This window comes from Antechinus flavipes, chromosome 2 (assembly GCF_016432865.1).
Source record: "Antechinus flavipes isolate AdamAnt ecotype Samford, QLD, Australia chromosome 2, AdamAnt_v2, whole genome shotgun sequence".
NCBI classification, from domain to species: domain Eukaryota; kingdom Metazoa; phylum Chordata; class Mammalia; order Dasyuromorphia; family Dasyuridae; genus Antechinus; species Antechinus flavipes.
The window spans coordinates 339,343,077-339,360,428 of record NC_067399.1 but is presented as its reverse complement, the minus strand read 5'-3'; the positions used below and the strand labels follow the sequence as shown (position 1 = coordinate 339,360,428).

The following is a 17,352-nucleotide window of genomic DNA, read 5'->3' as shown; positions in this document are numbered from 1 at the left end:
TTATTCCCAGCACAAAGTAGGCACTTAACTGTTTACTGACTGACAGCATATGAGAGAACATTTAAGTTTGATAAATGTGAAGTGAGTCCGTTTACCATAACCACAAAGCAATTTAAATAAAAATATGCAAAATAATTAAAGCAGGGCTGGATTAATTATAATTTAAAACTTTTTCAAAGATGTATTAAATAAAGCCACAATTAAGCCTTATAAAAAGGAGGAAAAAATAAAGAATGCAGGTGGTATTGTTTTGGATTTTTTTTTAATCAACAAATGACAAGGATAGCATAAAAGTTCTAAATAAATAATTCATTTACAAACATGCAAACAATGCATTTGTTCTTATAAAAAGTTAAAACTTTATCATTCACCCTTAAAACTGCAAATAGCTGTTATATTGCAATTTGTTAAGAAAAACCTAGGGCCATTTATAATTTATAAGAGGAACCAGGTTCATCTCTCTGAGTAATTAAATTGCCAACAACAAAATGCTCCACTTGAATAACCTGGTTTTAGATCAAGAGCAGATAAATGTATAAGAAAATGATATATATCCTTAAGAGGGCAACTGAGACCACTAATTTGCAAGACAACTATTTTTGAGTTGGATAATGTATAATCATAAACTTATAACAGACCTCAGAGATCATCTTTTCCAACTCCTTTCTTTACACAAAGAATATTCAAATAAATTGCTAATAATTTCTTCCTTTAATCAAAGGCATTTAAACCATTAGGATTATTTCCTCTTAGAATATGCAAATACTTTTAAATGGGTGAAAACTTTAACACTACATAAACAGTGGCATACATGGCATTGCTTTTTTTCTTATCAGCAATTTTTATAGGAAATTAGACATGAAACCAAACTAGAAAAGGGAATGAGCAGGAGCAGAACAGCAGGGCAATAATAATAACCCCTAAGTTTCTGATATGAAGAAGAAAAAAAGAAGCACATAAAAAGACATACAGAAGCTTCAAGAATTAAATCAGAAATGCCCGTTCAGGGAACTGGGCTCCAAGAAATCTTTTGGCATGCACAATAGTGGCAATCCACAAGGGAAGAAAGCCCCACCCAGGAGGGAAGCTCAAAGGAAGCCTCTCAGTAGATAAAGTCAAGCTGGGAAAACCTTGGAATCTGACTTGGGCCAGGTTACAACAAAGCTTAGATCTGGAAAGCAGAGATCCAACTATATCCTCTCTACTTCAGATTAAATACTTCTGTCATATCTCATAAATTGCACAAAAAGATATGGCGAAAATGAAGTTTCTGATGCAGAATGAAACAAGCAACAAAACAAATTTATACATTTTAAAGAAACACAATTTTAATTAGAAAAATCTTAAAAACTCTGATCAAACAATGATGGTGCATCACTGAATGTCAGGATGCTTCATCCTAACAGCAGAATTGGACTCAAAAGCAGGAAACAAATTTTTAGACAACTATGGGTATATTTCAAAAGTTTCATTTTTTAATAAGGTGGGAGTTTAAGGTTGAAGAGGACTAGTGAAAATGTTTTTAAAAATAAGTCAGTAAGTCATTTAAAATAAAAGGTAGAAGGGGCCAGGATAATTAGAATTTAAAATGGGACTCTTCTGGAAAATGAAAGAGAAGCCTCCAAAGAAGCTGATCAATGTATTGAAGATCAAAAAAGCAATGAGAGTAGTGACAGACAAAAAAGAGATATTTTGTTTAATGTTAAGTGTGGAATTTTTTTTTTTAATTAAAAAACCTTGGATATTAAGAATGTCAGGAGGCAGAACCAAGATGGTAGAATAAATGCAACACACCCAACCTCTTCCCCAAACTGCTGCAAATTTCTTTAAATAATGACTTCGATAGTCTAAGCCCAATTCTTATTTTTCTTGGAGATGCATCTTTGGCTGCAGGAACCTTGACTCTGTTATGTTCCTCTTGTGTGTTTCTTGTCACCATAGTAATTTTCTGTAGTTGAAATTTTTTTTGTTGTCTGCTCATTCTCCTAACCTATTACTCAGCTTTTAACTCTTTGTTAAAGTAGGACTCCGTTTCCAGGGTAGAAAGTGCACTATTCCCAAGCTTCAGGATTTTGTACAGCTGTTTTCAGAGATCCTTCTAGGGATTTGACTACAAGTGCTCTTTTCTGCCCTGGAACTGTTAAAAGTGTCTCTGCCCCTCTGTAGCTGGTAAGATCTAGTATGCTAAAGCAACTGAGCTCTCCTCTGCTGACTCCAGGGTTGGGGGCTGCACTGGTGAGTGACTTCCACTTCATTGCCACAGACCCTCTCCACTGATCCTGGTGTCCCTGGACCAAGAAGTCCAGAAGCCACTGATGCTGGGGCCAGAGCTGCACCAGGCAAAGGCTGCACTGGCCAGACCTGCTCTAGGATTGAGTTTCCACCCTAGTCAAACAGACTTTTCTGCTGGAAAATGTTTTACTATGTCTTTTTTGGAAATCACCTAAGAGAGATAGAAGAAAAATTAGGAAAAGAACCGAGAGTGGTACAAAAAGAAATACAAAAAGCTAATGAGAATGCCCTAAAAAGCAAAATTGGACAATTGGGAAGGAGGTACAAAAGCTCACTGAGGAAAATAATTCTTTAAAATTAAAATTGAGCGAATGAAAGCTAATGACTTGATGAGAAATCAAGATACAATAAAGCAAAACAAAACAAAAAAGAAACAAGCAAATAAATAAATAAAAATAGGAAAAAATGTAAAATCTCATTGGAAAAACAACTGACCTAGAAAATAGATCCAGGACAGATAATTTAAAAATTATTGGTCTACTTCAAAGTCATGATTTCCACCACCCCCACCCAAAAAGGGGGGGTTGGTGGAGAGGGAGAGGGAGAGGGAGGGGGAGAGAGGGAGAGAGAGAGAGAGAGAGAGAGAGAGAGAGAGAGAGAGAGAGAGAGAGAGAGAGAGAGAGAGAGAAAGAAATCCATTCAATTCACTGAACTAGATGGGAGTACCAAGTTAGCAAAAAAATTATAGTAGGACCTGAAGCAAGATTCTAGCTGTCAGAATAGAAGCTAGAAATCAAAAGATAATATCCTGAGAGAACCTGATTAATCAGGACAAATGATCTCACATTCTGTGTCATAAATAACGAAAAACTTCTAACCCAACAACATCTTTAGAATGACTAAATGACATTATATGGGAATTTTAATGCCAAGGTGAGACTAAAGTCTCACAAAGAAAAGGGTTGTATGATACCATTCTTTGTAAATCACATGATTTCTGGAGAAAGAAACTTGGGCCCAGGGCATAGCTGACCTTCATTCAATTTTTAGAACATTGTCTCCATCTTGTAAGACAGCTTTCGCAGTTCACTTCATTCAATAGTTAGGATAACACAAGATTTAGCAGCTTCTACATTAAAAGACTGGAGAGCTTGGAATGATATTCCAGAGAGTAATGAAGCTATGATTAGAACCAAAAATCACCTCCCAGCAAAACTGTGAATAATCCTTCAGAGAAAAAGGTAAACATTCAAAAAAACTAAAATTCAAAAAAAAGAATTTTCATACATTCACGATGAAAAGACCAGAGCTAAATAGAAAATTTGATTTTTAAATACAGGACTCAGGAGAAGCATAAGGAGATAATCAAGAAAGTGATACCATAAGGGACCTATAATAAGGTTTGCCTGTTTACATTCTTACATAGAATGATACTTGTAACTCATTACAACTTTTTATTTATTATGGCATTTTGAAGGAATACACACACACACACACACAGACACACAAGACAGACACACACACACACACAGAAACAGAAGACACAGGTGTAAGTTGAATAAAGGAACATTTGCTGTGCCAGACACTTTACTAAATTCTGGAGATATAAATCCAAGCAAGCAAGATAGTCTCTGTACTTCAAAGAAAATATGTCCTAATGGGGGGAAACAATACATAAAAGAGATCTGTAAAACTGGAGAAGAGTAAAGCTTCTACTATCTTTGAATGATATAGCAATAACAGGAATGGTATATTAGCCTGGTTAGAGCAAGATAAGGTGAACCTTCTTACTTATCAGAGATAGGAAATCCAGGGATAGAATTCAAGGACTTTTTGGACAAGTGATCAGAAAAAAAGACAAATGAAAGAACATTCAAATAATACAGGACTATTCTGCACCCATTAGAAAACACAAGAGGAATGGAATACTGTTGTTTTGAAGAGCAACGGAGTTCAGACTGCAGGCCAATGTGCCCTACCCTGAAAAACTGAGTTTAACTTCATGTGAAAAGAGATATGTCTTCAATACTAGAGGCTGAAACAATTTTAGAAAGAAATCAGAAATGAAGAGATTTATTTTTTTACACCCTGAACAGTGGAAATGCCTAACTGAATAAACATACTCACCAAATAAGGGAAAACAATGGAACAGTGACAGGGAGAACAATAAAAAATTTTTTTCTAAATGCAAAAGGGGAAACAGTGAAGAGGTAAATATTGGACATTATGGATAGAACCTGTTTGAGGGTGAATTTTTTTAAGTGTTGGACAACATTATAACATAAGTGGATACATAAAATAAGTGGAGGAGGGAAGAGATAGGGAGGACAGAGATGGATATAATGTGGAAGGGCCTACTAATGAAAGGAAAGTGAGTCCTGTACTCTCAGAAAGAGAAGAGCTTACAGTAGGGTGAAGATAGTAACTAAAATAATGTAAATGGAATGAACCACTAGACAACAATAACAACAAAAAATGTAAACAATTATGAAGATCAGTCTGGATTTATATGAAGAACCAGAACAGCTATCATTAACCCAATCTATTCCTTCATGGAACTAGGAGGTCTACAAGTGTTACATATTGCATATTTTCAGACTTTTTCAATTCTGGTAGTAATGATTCCCCCCCCCCCCTAAAAATACTATGTTATATGGGTTCACTCTCTGAGAGGGGAGGGAATACTTGGGATAAATAACTACAATGATTTAACAACCAGAAAATAGCAATGAAAACTTTTTTTTTTTTTAAATAGTGAGAAGTTGTTAAAGAAGCTGTACCAGTAAAACACCATGAAGCCAGGTAAGGTGAGAAAAGGTATATGGCCAGAAAATCCATTCAATTCACTGAACTGGATGGGAGTACCAAGTTAGCAAAAAAATTATAGTAGGACCTGAAGCAAGATTCTAGCTGTCAGAATAGAAGCTAGAAATCAAAAGATAATATCCTGAGAGAACCAGAATTCTAGTAGGAGATAGGAACAATTCAGCAAGGAGGAGGTCATCAAGCATGTGCCCTAGGGCCAAGGACAATGTAATTTCCAATATTCCATAAGGGTCTATCAGGAGAAGTGAGCACAGAAAACACTCCAAATAAGAAGAAATTAGTGCCACACCTACAAGCAGAGTCCGGGGGAGGGGGGGAAGGAGGGGAGTTTATCCACAAAAACTACAAGAGTGCCTGAAAGAAAAGAGATTAAAGTAATGAAATTAGAAATAAATTAAGATAAAAGTCAGAGAGAAAAAAATTGAAAGAATAGTGTAGAATATTGAAATGCTTTATCCAAATAGTACGTCTTTCTGGAAAAGACTGGAGCAACCAGAACTCAACTTTATAAAACAAGAAGCAACAAAATAAATAAATAAATGTTATATACAATAAAAAAACAAATTACCTGGGAAAAAAAATCAAATTTAATTTTAATCTTCCTAAAAATAACTAGGAAAAAAGTCTGGATACTAAATTCCAAGAAAGAATAATTAGCCAAAGTCCCTGAGAGTAAGGGTAGGAAAGGGCTTGGGGAGAAATTGAAGAAGCAGGCATTAAATTCATTGAGGAAAGAAGGGAAGTAAAGCTGAAGGTCAGAATACAACTACAGAATTCTGAGTGGGCAGCAGATGTGTGTTGCATATCTGCAACTACAAAAGTAAAAGAAATTACTGAATGATGGAGGTGTGGAGGAAAAGTAAAGAAATAACTTAACAGTGAAAACTAGTACTGGAAAGGATGGTCAAAGAGCCAGAACATAAAAGGACTGGGAAAGAAAACATGAGAAATCATATTGTCCAATTATATGTTAACAAAACATAGAACAGCCACTTATTAGTTCTATGATCCTAGAGAAGGTATTTCTCCTCTATGTAGCTCAGTTTCTTCATTTCTAAAATGAGGATAATAATAGTACCGAAGTTCATGTGTTGTGATTATAAAATTAGATTATATTTGTAAAGCTCTTTCTAAACTTTACACCACTATATAGATACCATCTATTATTATTATTAATATTTAAATGAAATGAAAATTTACAAAAATATAAAACACCAATAACCCAATTTCAGAAAAAAGGAATTGTATTAACCAAAATACTTTCCCACTGGGGAAAAAAAATCTCAGTTCATATAGTTTTGATGTAAACTTAGATCCTTTTGGAGAAAAATGATGTAAATTGTGTTCCATTGAACCTTTTTTTGGGGGAGGGAGGGGGGAGGAGAGCGGATATAAATTTTGTCCCCTTGGGGAGAGTCTCAAACCCCAGGAAAAGCACACCTTTCCCAGACAATGCCCTTCCCAAGTTAAGTGGTCTCACTTAATTGGAGATCTTGGCCTGAGGCACAGTAAATAGTCCTCTAGATAGTGGTCAAACTGCTCCCCAACCCCAAGGCCAAGATTTATCTTATATAATCAAGGGTCTGTTAACCCACCTTTGCCAAATTACTAATCAGGAGTTTTGCCCACTAAGAAAGATTTCTTCTTAGTGGAAAAAAAAATTCCTTTTTGCCTCACAGACTTGCCCTATTCTTTCACTGTGAAAGACCAGAAGGGAATCTCTTACCCTAACTCCTGCACCCCATCAGTTTTACAAGTAAATTCTATATGAATCTAAGTAAAATTTAAAGAACAATTGATTCCAATATTACAGAAATTATTTGCAAAAATATAGAAAGAAGAGAGCCTAACTACTTTGGGGGACCAAAAAATAAACATCTATGCACAAAGTAGAGGAGGAGTCCATTTGAATAATCAACATTGATATTCCATCATTTCATCATCTCTCCCTATGAAATACTTCTCTCAAAACAATTTCCCTTCTCTCTCACACTCACAAACTCTTATCCCCAAAATGTTTTATCAAGCTATTATCAGTTTTGATCAGAACTTTCTTCTAATCTCTGAACTCTGGTGAACCACCTAAATCTTATCTTGATTCCCTAGCATCTGGCTTCAGTGTTGTTCACACCTTGCCAAACCCCAACCTTGGACTACTCCACACCACCTGCTTCCTTCTCCCATGTTCATATGCAGCTTAATAGAGATGAAGAATTTTCTGAAATAGTGATAGTCTTAACTAAGTCCCTACTACAAACAAGGCAAGCCTTCTAATTCCTCAGCTCCACTCCATACAGATCAATTATTGCCAATCTCTTTTCTCCTCAAACCTTCCTTCCGAATTTTCTCTGCCACTCCTCTCCATCCAGGAGATCTAACTTCATACTTTTAAACTCTTAAAATTTAAATATTACTTCCTAGGAGATACCTCTTATTTGCCAATTCCCTCTTTCCTCTTCTCACAGCATCTTGACTTATCTCCAACCCTGTCCTCTATTTCTCAAGTCTTCTTCACCAAAGTCACCATCCTTCTAATTCAGCCTTGGTCCCATTTCCTGTCTTTGACCCCAACAGATTCGTTCTCCTTTCTTGCATCTTCAATCCTTCCCTATTTACTTGTTTTCTAGCTACCTATTAATGTAAGAAAAGACTCCCTGGATCCCATTATCCCCGATAATTACCACACTGTATTCTTCCTCACATTCTCAAACTCTTTAAAAAAGTTTTCTATTCTAGTTACACTTCTACTCCTCAAGCTCTCATAACCTCAATTCAAATGCTTTTCCCATATGAAATCATAGAACAATAAATAGAAATTCAAGGAGAAAACATAACCAAAGAACAAAAATAATCATTACTTTCTACAGATGCCATGATTATTTTCTCGGAGAATTCTACAAGAAAAATTAGCTGAAATAATAAATAAGTGGGAAAGTAAATGAGTAGAAAGTAAATACAATAAATCAGCCTTTCTTAAAAAAACAAAACAAAACAGTAATAGGAGATGAAAAAAAAGTTCATTCTAAATAATTACAAAATATATAAAGTATCTGGGAATTCACCTATTAAGATATATAGGGGCTAGATAGTGTACTGGATAGAGCACCAACCCTGAAATCAGGAGGACCTGAATTCAAATCTGACTTCAGACATTTAACACTGCCTAACTGTGTGACTCTGGGCAAGTCACTTAACCTGAGTTGCCGCAGCAAAAAAAAAAATAAATAAATAAAGACATATACAGCAACAACTACAGCACTAAATAAAGGAGTAAAAAACTCCTCACTGTTTGAAAGATGACAGTACCACCAAAATTTGTAGATTTGTCAACTACCTAAGAATTTCTTTATATAAATATACTGATCTGGAAGAATGAAAGTTCAGGAATCTTAAGGGAAATTATTGGGGGGGATGGAGGAGAGAGGGAGACACACAGAACTGGGTTTCAAAACAGTAATCATGAACATTATTCTGTTCTGGTTTAAAAAAAAAAAAGATAACATTCCCACTCACTATAAGACTTTAATTCACTAGGGTACTTTAGAAAGGATTCTTCTTTAGATATAGGGTTGACAAACCTAAATACCTATGACTTCAGATTTTTTTTTAAAACTAGAGTTTCGATAAATTTCTAACAAGATTAAGCACTTCACTCCTTTTTTTACATGTCTCCTGACCTTTGAAATTTTATGATATAAAATTACATGTGTATATTTTTTTTCTTTTTTTTTAAATTTAATTTTTTCTGGTATTATAGCTTTTTATTTACAAAACATATGCACGGGTAATTTTTCAGCATTGACCCTTACGAAACCTGTTCCAACTTTTCTTCTCCTTCCTCCTATCCCCTTCCCTAGATGGCAGGTAGACCAATAATATGTGTATATTAAAACATTTTCTATTACTTTGTATTTTCTACTTACCTAGTACCTTCACAGCATAATGAGGACTCTCTAAGACAACTCCTTCCTCGGTATCAAATATAGGATTATCTATTCCAATTTTAGGAGGAATTTGTGCTAGTTTCTTAAGTCTCATGGAAGAATTAAGGTCTAGTTCTTGTTTTTTTCCTTCTTCCTCTCTCCTACGCCTCATGTCCTCCTGTTGTTGACGAATTCGCTCAAGCTGTGTACTTCGACGTACTGGCATCATTCTTGTACCCAAATCTCCAGGACAATCAACCGCCATCTCTCGATGTTTCTGAGGTTCTTCTTGAGGCGTCAGATCAACATTCTTTATTTCAATGTCTGATTCATCTGTAACATGCCCATTCATATGGGAAGTTGTCATGGTTATTTACTAAAAATAAGCACTTTTTTTTTTTATATATCAAACCAATTATCTTGATTTTGCCATCTAAAATACATTTTAATTCCAGAAGAAACTTCTTGAAACAGAAACTTCATGATCACACTATGATGCTCTCTCCATGAAGGAAATCTAAGAAAAGAGAAAAACTATGAATTAGAATTGCAATATAAAAGTAAATTTTATATACTGTTGAATCTATCAGTCTTCACAGTAATTTACAATTGGCCAAAATCTTTTCCTTCAGAAATAAAATATCATGCTAAGGCAATGGGCACTGATACCTGTTCAACTGCATGTATCTCATTTGGGAAATCAACATCAAATAGTAAATATTTTAAATGACTTTTTCTGTGGCTAAATATACAGCTCTTAATTGAAAATGATTTTTTTTTCCTTACTATTATTAAAGTCTACTTACACCAATGAAAAGTAAAAAAAAAAAAAAAAAACTGAATTTGGTTATTATAGTTAAACCATTTGTGACTCAAAGTATATTCAATCACTGCAGCCTTCCTCTCCAGGTCTTTTGAGTGTGCTAACAACATCTTTAAGTTGCCAACTCTAGGAAGACAATTCAATCACAGTTTATCAACTTTGTCTAGTTTTTCCCTCTGGAATGGAACTACTGTGACAATCAAAACAGTCCATTATAACATTATATGTATTTAAAAGCAGTTATTTTAAACAAGAAGTTATCTTTATCTAAATACCAATCAGCCCACATTTCTAAAATCAAGGAAGAACTTGACTACAGTATCTTCAGTCTTAGACTAATCTCAAATTTGAAGAACTAGAAAAGAGGGGAGGTTGAGCAGTTGCTGTCCTGGAGAGGTTAGACTCTGTGTAGTCCAGGTCACTGGGAAGCAGGATATGTGACCCTGTATACCCTCTCTATCTTCAGTGTAACCTTGAAGCTATGATTCTTTAAAATCAATGCAAAAGGCCTGGGCCTCTATAAGGTATAGCTAGTTTGGTCATTTAAAATTCCATTTGCCAATCTCGCGCGCTCGCGCGCGCTCTCGCTCGCTCTCTCTCTCTCTCTCTCTCTCTCGCTCTCTCCCACACACACACACACACACACACACACACACACACACCATATATTATGCAATATTGTGTATGCCACAATCCTGCAGAGTGAATTTTTCTTTTCAAAATTATTTTCAAGGGGCAGCTAGGTGGCGCAGTGGATAGAACACCAGGCCCAGTAGGCAGGAGGATCTGAGTTCAAATATGACTTCAGACATTTAACATTTCTAGCTGTGTGACCCTAGGCAAACCATTTAACCCTAACTGCCTCAGGAGAAAAAAAAAGGCAAAGAATCAAATTTTTCTAAAATATGGAGATGGAGTTACAAATAAAATACAAATCTATTTTAAAAACAAAAAAAAATTACTTCAGATTTACAAATTATGATATATAAAACATTTTAATTAAGAGTCTTTTACAAGAGTTTAAAATAAGGTGCTCAAATGAAAAAGATATATTAACAAATTGGAGTGGGATTTATAGATTCAAGAAATGAACCATAAAAAACTCTGACCCATTACCAAGCCAAGAGTAAATAAAGAGGGGTGTGTGTGTGTGTGTGTGTGTGTGTGTGAGAGAGAGAGAGAGAGAGAGAGAGAGAGAGAGAGAGAGAGAGAGAGCCAGAGACAGACAGACACACACACACAAAATTTACCTTCAAAATATAAGCATTACTGTGTCTGAATAGTATTCATGGGATCTACAATGTAAGATCCATCTTACAAAAACTAAGTATGTTAATTCACCTGTATTATTAATCTCTTCTTCCTATTTTTATGAATTTTATAAAACATTCTTTTAACATTCAGAAAGAAATATACTCCCATCCTCATTCCTCAACCATCAAAACTTCCCTACAAACAAAAACAAACAAAAAACCCAGTTCAGCAACACCAATTAAAACATGAGTCTCCAACAATATGCTACTATTTCACATGCATAGAGAGACTTCCCCATCTATCCTCTTTCAAGAAGAAGGCAGTACACTCTCATCTCTTCTCTAGGGTCTGGAATGTCATTAGCAATATACAATCATTGCATTCATTTCCCTCCCCAATTTGTTACAGTAGTTGTATTTATATTTTGATTGGTATGCTTACTTTATTTTGCTTCAATTCACTTTAAAAGGATCATATATTTCTTTGAATTCCACAAATTCATCATTTCTTCCTGAGCTGGGCCACACCTGTATGTAAAGCAGGAATCAGATAGAAGGGAAAAGTCCCTATGATGAAAATGAACTTCAGAAATGGAACGAAGTCCCTGGGCTGTGGAACAACTGGAAATTCAACCCAAATATGAACTTAGTATACTGCTGCACAGTGGATCCTATAACAGAAGGCAGGTAGAAAATAGAGGTTTCTTTGTTTCATGTATAATAAGAGACTAGCTTACCTTAGGTAAAGTAGGCAGGGAATCCCTATTATCATATAAAAGGCACCTCTCCCTTCACTCACACCAAACCTAAAGTTATCATTTGAGCTTTTCAGCATGGATAAGGGGAAGTTGTGGCACTCAATTGAACCAGAATCATATCAACATGTAAACTTGCCTGTCTTTAGGCCACTAAAACCTTAAAATTCAAATACATTTCTTTAACCCTTGTTTTTATCAAGACAATCATTATATTAGGGGTGAGGAAACTAAAGCTTAAAAAGCCAAATTAAGAATTCTCCCTCCATTGCTCTCCAAATCCAGATATAAAACTATCCTTAATCCACTAGTAATATAGCAAATAGCAGGCTATAGTTTGCTGGCTCAGTAGTTTGCTGATACATAAATTATACCATTTGTTATCTGGGTCTATGAAAACTATTCCAATCACCAAAAAGAAGAGTCTTGATTCAAGGGACATAAGAGAGAAGGCAAGGACTTGACCACTCCTTGAAACACCTGGAAGCTTGGTTGGGGAAAAAAATCTCATCTGAGTACTAGTAAAATTGAGTAACCTAATATATTGAATGCAGTATATTAGGACTAATTAGAGCAAACAGGAATGGATGTACAATTCCAAAGATGTCCATAGAGATATTACTAAGCAAGAAACAATTGGGAAAAAGAGAAAGAAGACAATAATAAAGTTAACATTTAAAGATTTGCAAAAACATATATTGTATCTAGGATATACTGCAACATATCCAACATATAAAGGACGGCTTGCCATCTAGGGGAGGGGGTGGAGGGAGGGAGGGGGAAAAAAAATCGGAAAAGAAACGAGTGCAAGGGATAATGCTGTCAATATAAAGTAATCATTAAATAAAAATTTAAAAAAAAAAAGATTTGCAAAGCACTTTATCGTTGCATTTGATCTCCAATAACTTAGTGAGGCAGGTGCTATTATTAACCCCATTTAGGATGACAGAGGTTAATCTGTCAGAGGTAACTCTGTCAGAACCTTACCTGTCCACATCCATAGAGCTAGTAAATGTCTTAGGAACAACTGAAGTCAGTTCTTCCTGACTTCAGTTCAACACAATTCATTGTGATATTGAGGTGCCTCGAAAAAAGTTTTAGAAGCCCAAAGAAAAAATAAAAAGCCCTTAAATGTCATCTTCTCCAAAACTAAGGAAAAAACTACTGAGATAAATATGAATACTGACTCAAATGGTTTAATATAAATATCCCTAATATAGATTATATTTGAAGTCATTTTTTTAATCAAGGAGAAATAGTCTTCTCTGAGAACTGAAGATACCTTAGATATTATACATGATATTGTATAAAATATGCATTTTTTTCAATGGTAGGTTAAATAGACCATTCTTTCATAGCTGTCGGGGAAAATCTATTAAGCCACAAACTTTTTAAATTTTAGACATCATCTTAGCAGATGAGGACTGAAATCTGAATAAAATTGCACTGATGAAGCAAAACTAAAAGTTAAAACAGAATTATTCCCAAGAAAGCAAAGTGTTACACTATTCCTAATTCTAATCAGCATCCTTTAAAAATGCATGTGTTTAGTCACAACAGGAACTGAACAAAAGAACATAAGCTTAACATAATTCATCCCAACTATTGGAAAAAACAATTCAAAGGTACTGCTGATATCAAGTAATATTCTAGTTCATTCAATCTCTATACAAATTGAGCTATACATTTCAGTAATAGAACTCCAATAAAACTATTTATATAAATCCTAAGATAGTGTTCTGTTTAATTTTCTTTAAAATAAACTGCTATCAGATTTATGGAAAGAAGATCCTAGAGCTTTATATAATACTAAGCAAAAATCAGCACTAATAACTATAACTCCCAAGTCAGCACAAATTTGTGTAGGAGTTCTAGTAAAGTTTTATGCTGAAGTCTGGGGAAGAAATCAAGGGAATGCATGACATACAAACTCCCTAGAAAATTACTGTCAACTCCTAAATTTGATTCCGCAACATACCAAAGATATTTTGTTGTTTTGACACATTACTAGAATTCTCAAAAATCAAATTTAAACTTATTTTAATTTAGTAAATAAGGCAAAATCTAAAATGTTACAGGAAATATAAAGCAAATTCAGTCCCAATCTCATATTGGTTTGAGTTTCTACTATAATGAAAGCAAGTTAAATATTGCAAATTTAACTAAAGCTATTATTTATCTAGAATCTCATAAGTAAATGTTTATAATAAGATACATACTTAAAAGATGCAAAAATAGTTCCTCAAACACCTAAGAAATGTTATATTCAATAGTTTTAGGATTACCCTAAAATTCTTTTAAAATTAACAGATCAAATATGGTACACAAGAAATACTTGACTTAAAAACAACCCATCTACTATTCAAAATAAATTTAAATCCCGATCACCCAGCTCTCCTTTGTTCCCGCCCCCCCCTTCATCCTATCCAAGAAATGAGGACAAAGTAAACTGACACAATCTATTTAAAGTGTTACTCCATCCTCTTCTCAAGAGAAGTGCCCCTTGATTATTATAAGCTCCATGTATCTCACTTCTCCTTCCTTATTTAATCACTCCCACTGCTGCTGTTTATAAGAGATAAGAATATATCCATGGTCAAGTTAAACCTTTCCACAACAGTTAAACAGGCTTTTGTGGGCAACCCTGGAAGCCCACCTGACATTTAAAACATTGTTTTCTAAGTAATAAATTTGTGTGGTTACAAGAAACAAACAAATTCACAATAAGGAGGAGACTCTTAACCATTAAATTGTCTAACAAGAGGGAATCTTAGAGGTTGGTCAACTAAAGTATTTTGATTTGGGTGGATTAGTCCAGTCATTTGCAAGTTATTTTAAATGGAAGAGTCATAGGAAGAAGCAGGACTAGATGATTTTTAAGACATAAAAGTAAGCTTTTGCCTTTAAAATTAGACATTTAAATGTTTGGAAATACTCTGGGTTTGGAGTTAAGGGAAAATTTGCCACTTTGCCATTTCTGGGAACTTGGGACAAGGTATTTACCATTTCTGGGTCTTAGATGCTTTATTTGTATAAATGGATTGAACTAGCTGACCTAGCTCTAAATCACTAGGTCACTTCTAGCTTCAAATCTATAGTGCTACTGAACTATTAAAATGTCAATATAATAAACAATTATGTTATGAGATATAAAATCAGCTATCAGTTCCATAGGGAAAACAACTAAATTTTGAAATATTTAGATATTAAGAAATTGGGAGTCACAGAAAGATAGGGTCAAGACTTCTTCAATACTAGCTTAAAAGAGAAAAAAGGAAGCTAATACTATAGTGAAGTCAGGCTAGGAGAAGGCTCTGAAAAACCCTACAGACATGGCCAGCTAAGGCCAGCATGAAACCCAAGAGACACCATGGATTTGCAATAGATGTAAATATTTAGGTATTGTAGATCCCAGATTCCTATGACTCACAAATGTAAAATGTGCATTGAGCTTGAAAAGTTTGCCAAAGGAATCAGAATCAGTATTTGTAAGGATAACAGGAAGGACAATAAAAATTTAGGAAGAAAAATGAAGAAATCAAGAAGAGATACCCATACACTAAAAAATGTTCAATTAAGAGAGCAAAGAGAAGCAGAAGAATATCAAACTAGAGTGAAAGAAATTAAAGCAAGCAGCTCATCGTGGAGGTATAAAAAAAACAAAGTTATAATTCAGCTTTGTAAATCCTCTGGGTTTACTTTAGTCATCAAAGTTCCTTAGAAACAGAACAGGAAATCCCTAGAGCATTCCTCCTCCCAGAAATGATACAAAGCAAGAAATAGAAAGAGGGCCCAAAATGAGTTTTCAAAATTATTTTCCTATAAGAAAGAGAATAGGTTTGGAATCAGATAGAAGTGGACATTTTTAAACCAGGATAGAACAGAAAGAAAATCTGATTTGGAAACAGAATACCAGGGTTCCAAAACAAGGACTAGTCACTAACTATGCTTGTTGAGCAAGGTATTTAAACTCATAGTTTAGGTATGTTGAATAAAAAGAGTAAACCAGATTGTCTGAGAGTTTTTTTTCCATAAGCTACTACAGAAGCACAAGAATACCAAGTTCCCTGAAAACACAGTATTGGAAACTAGTCATTGAAACAGTGGTGTAGGAAAAGCTGTAAAAGTCTGTAGGAATGCTACAATTATGAAATTTCGCTTATAGTACATGCCCTGAGCATTAGGTACATTAAAAATCAAAGAAACACAAAACTAATACATAACTCGTCTATATAAACATACACCTACATATATATACAAATATGATTGAGTTGGCTGCCCAAAATATTCAAATATTTAAAATCCTTTCCCCCCAGCATTAGGCAATGGCTAAGAATTTTAATTTATTAATAATTAGGTTCTTCTGGTATTCTGTGAGCAAGACAATTTGTGGTCAGCAACACCTTTGTCAACTAACACAGAAAAAGAATGGTGAAAAGAACTTACTTTTACACAAATCAGAAAAGCCCTTTCTATACTGTTTATCAATCTCTAGTTTTCCTACAATATTTAGCTAAATCCTCTAAATTTTTTAAATAGGAAACTCAAATGATTGTTCAAGTGTAAAACAGGAAATGGAAAAAAGTACTTAAATTTGCACAGTTCAATTGGCAGACCATAACTTTCTACTAGAACAATATAATGAAACCAAGAAAATCTCTACAGTAGGGCACTGAATTTGGAGTCAGAAGATCTCTACTATCTACCTGCAAGATCTGGGCAACCTCTGGGGATGGCACTTTCCTTAACTGTAAAAGGGAGGGTTAAAAAAATATCTTTACAATTTCCTCTAACTCAAGTTCTATGTTGATTAATACTATTTATGGTAGTCATTTGATGTCAATGAAAAAATTCATATTCATTTTAGTACTTAGTAAAGGAGAGGTATAAAAGGATAAAAGTTGCAAGCCTGAGAGTCCAGAAAGATATTGAAACTAGAAAACAAGGAAACAAATATAAAAGTCAGAAGAAAGATGATTTGGATAAGGGTGGATGGGTAGGGAAGAGAATAAGGAGTTGTTTGGGCATAATTGAGTTTAATATATTAATGGAACATCCAGTTAGAAATACCCTGCAGGAAACTAGTGATGTGGACTAGCTATCACGAAAGAAAGTGAAGTTGGCATTTCTCTGTGCCAGAGTTTAGCCAATATGGCAGTGTACAGGCAGCAACCCAGCTGAATTCTTCCAACATTCCTCTCCAAACTTTAAAATAACTAATAAAATAAAATTTGGAATCGGCAAGTCAACAAAAGTTCAGAGAACCACAGGAGATACAAAGGAGTAAACTATGATAGCAAGGATAAACAATGGAAAAAGTACAAGGGGAGCAGAAGCAATGGTCTTAGGAGACAGATGTGGCCCCAACAGCAACTTCAGAATACTTACCAGAGATGGTAAGAGAATTGAACAAGAGGTCAGAAACAGATTATAGCAAACTTTTTTCTGGCATTAGGTATGACTGGCACTAATTGTCCAAGTAATAAACAGTTAGACGTTATGAATAGGCAGTTTTCAAAAGAAGAAATCAAAGCTATTTT

The 17,352-nt window shown here is 34.6% G+C and overlaps 1 protein-coding gene across 3 annotated transcripts in view; it reads right to left on the bottom strand.

The window, feature by feature from the left end:
• Positions 1 to 17,352, bottom strand: part of PALS1 (protein associated with LIN7 1, MAGUK p55 family member) — a 115,386-nt gene that overhangs the window by 51,761 nt on the left and 46,273 nt on the right. For 2 of the 3 annotated variants that reach the window (XM_051977863.1, XM_051977862.1), the window contains exon 2: positions 8,982 to 9,498. In XM_051977863.1, coding sequence (XP_051833823.1) covers positions 8,982 to 9,348 — 367 coding nt within the window. In that variant the 5' untranslated portion in view covers positions 9,349 to 9,498. Of the gene's footprint in view, positions 1 to 8,981; positions 9,499 to 11,499; positions 11,730 to 17,352 lie in introns of those variants that run through there. The other variant, XM_051977864.1, reaches the window with a different exon arrangement.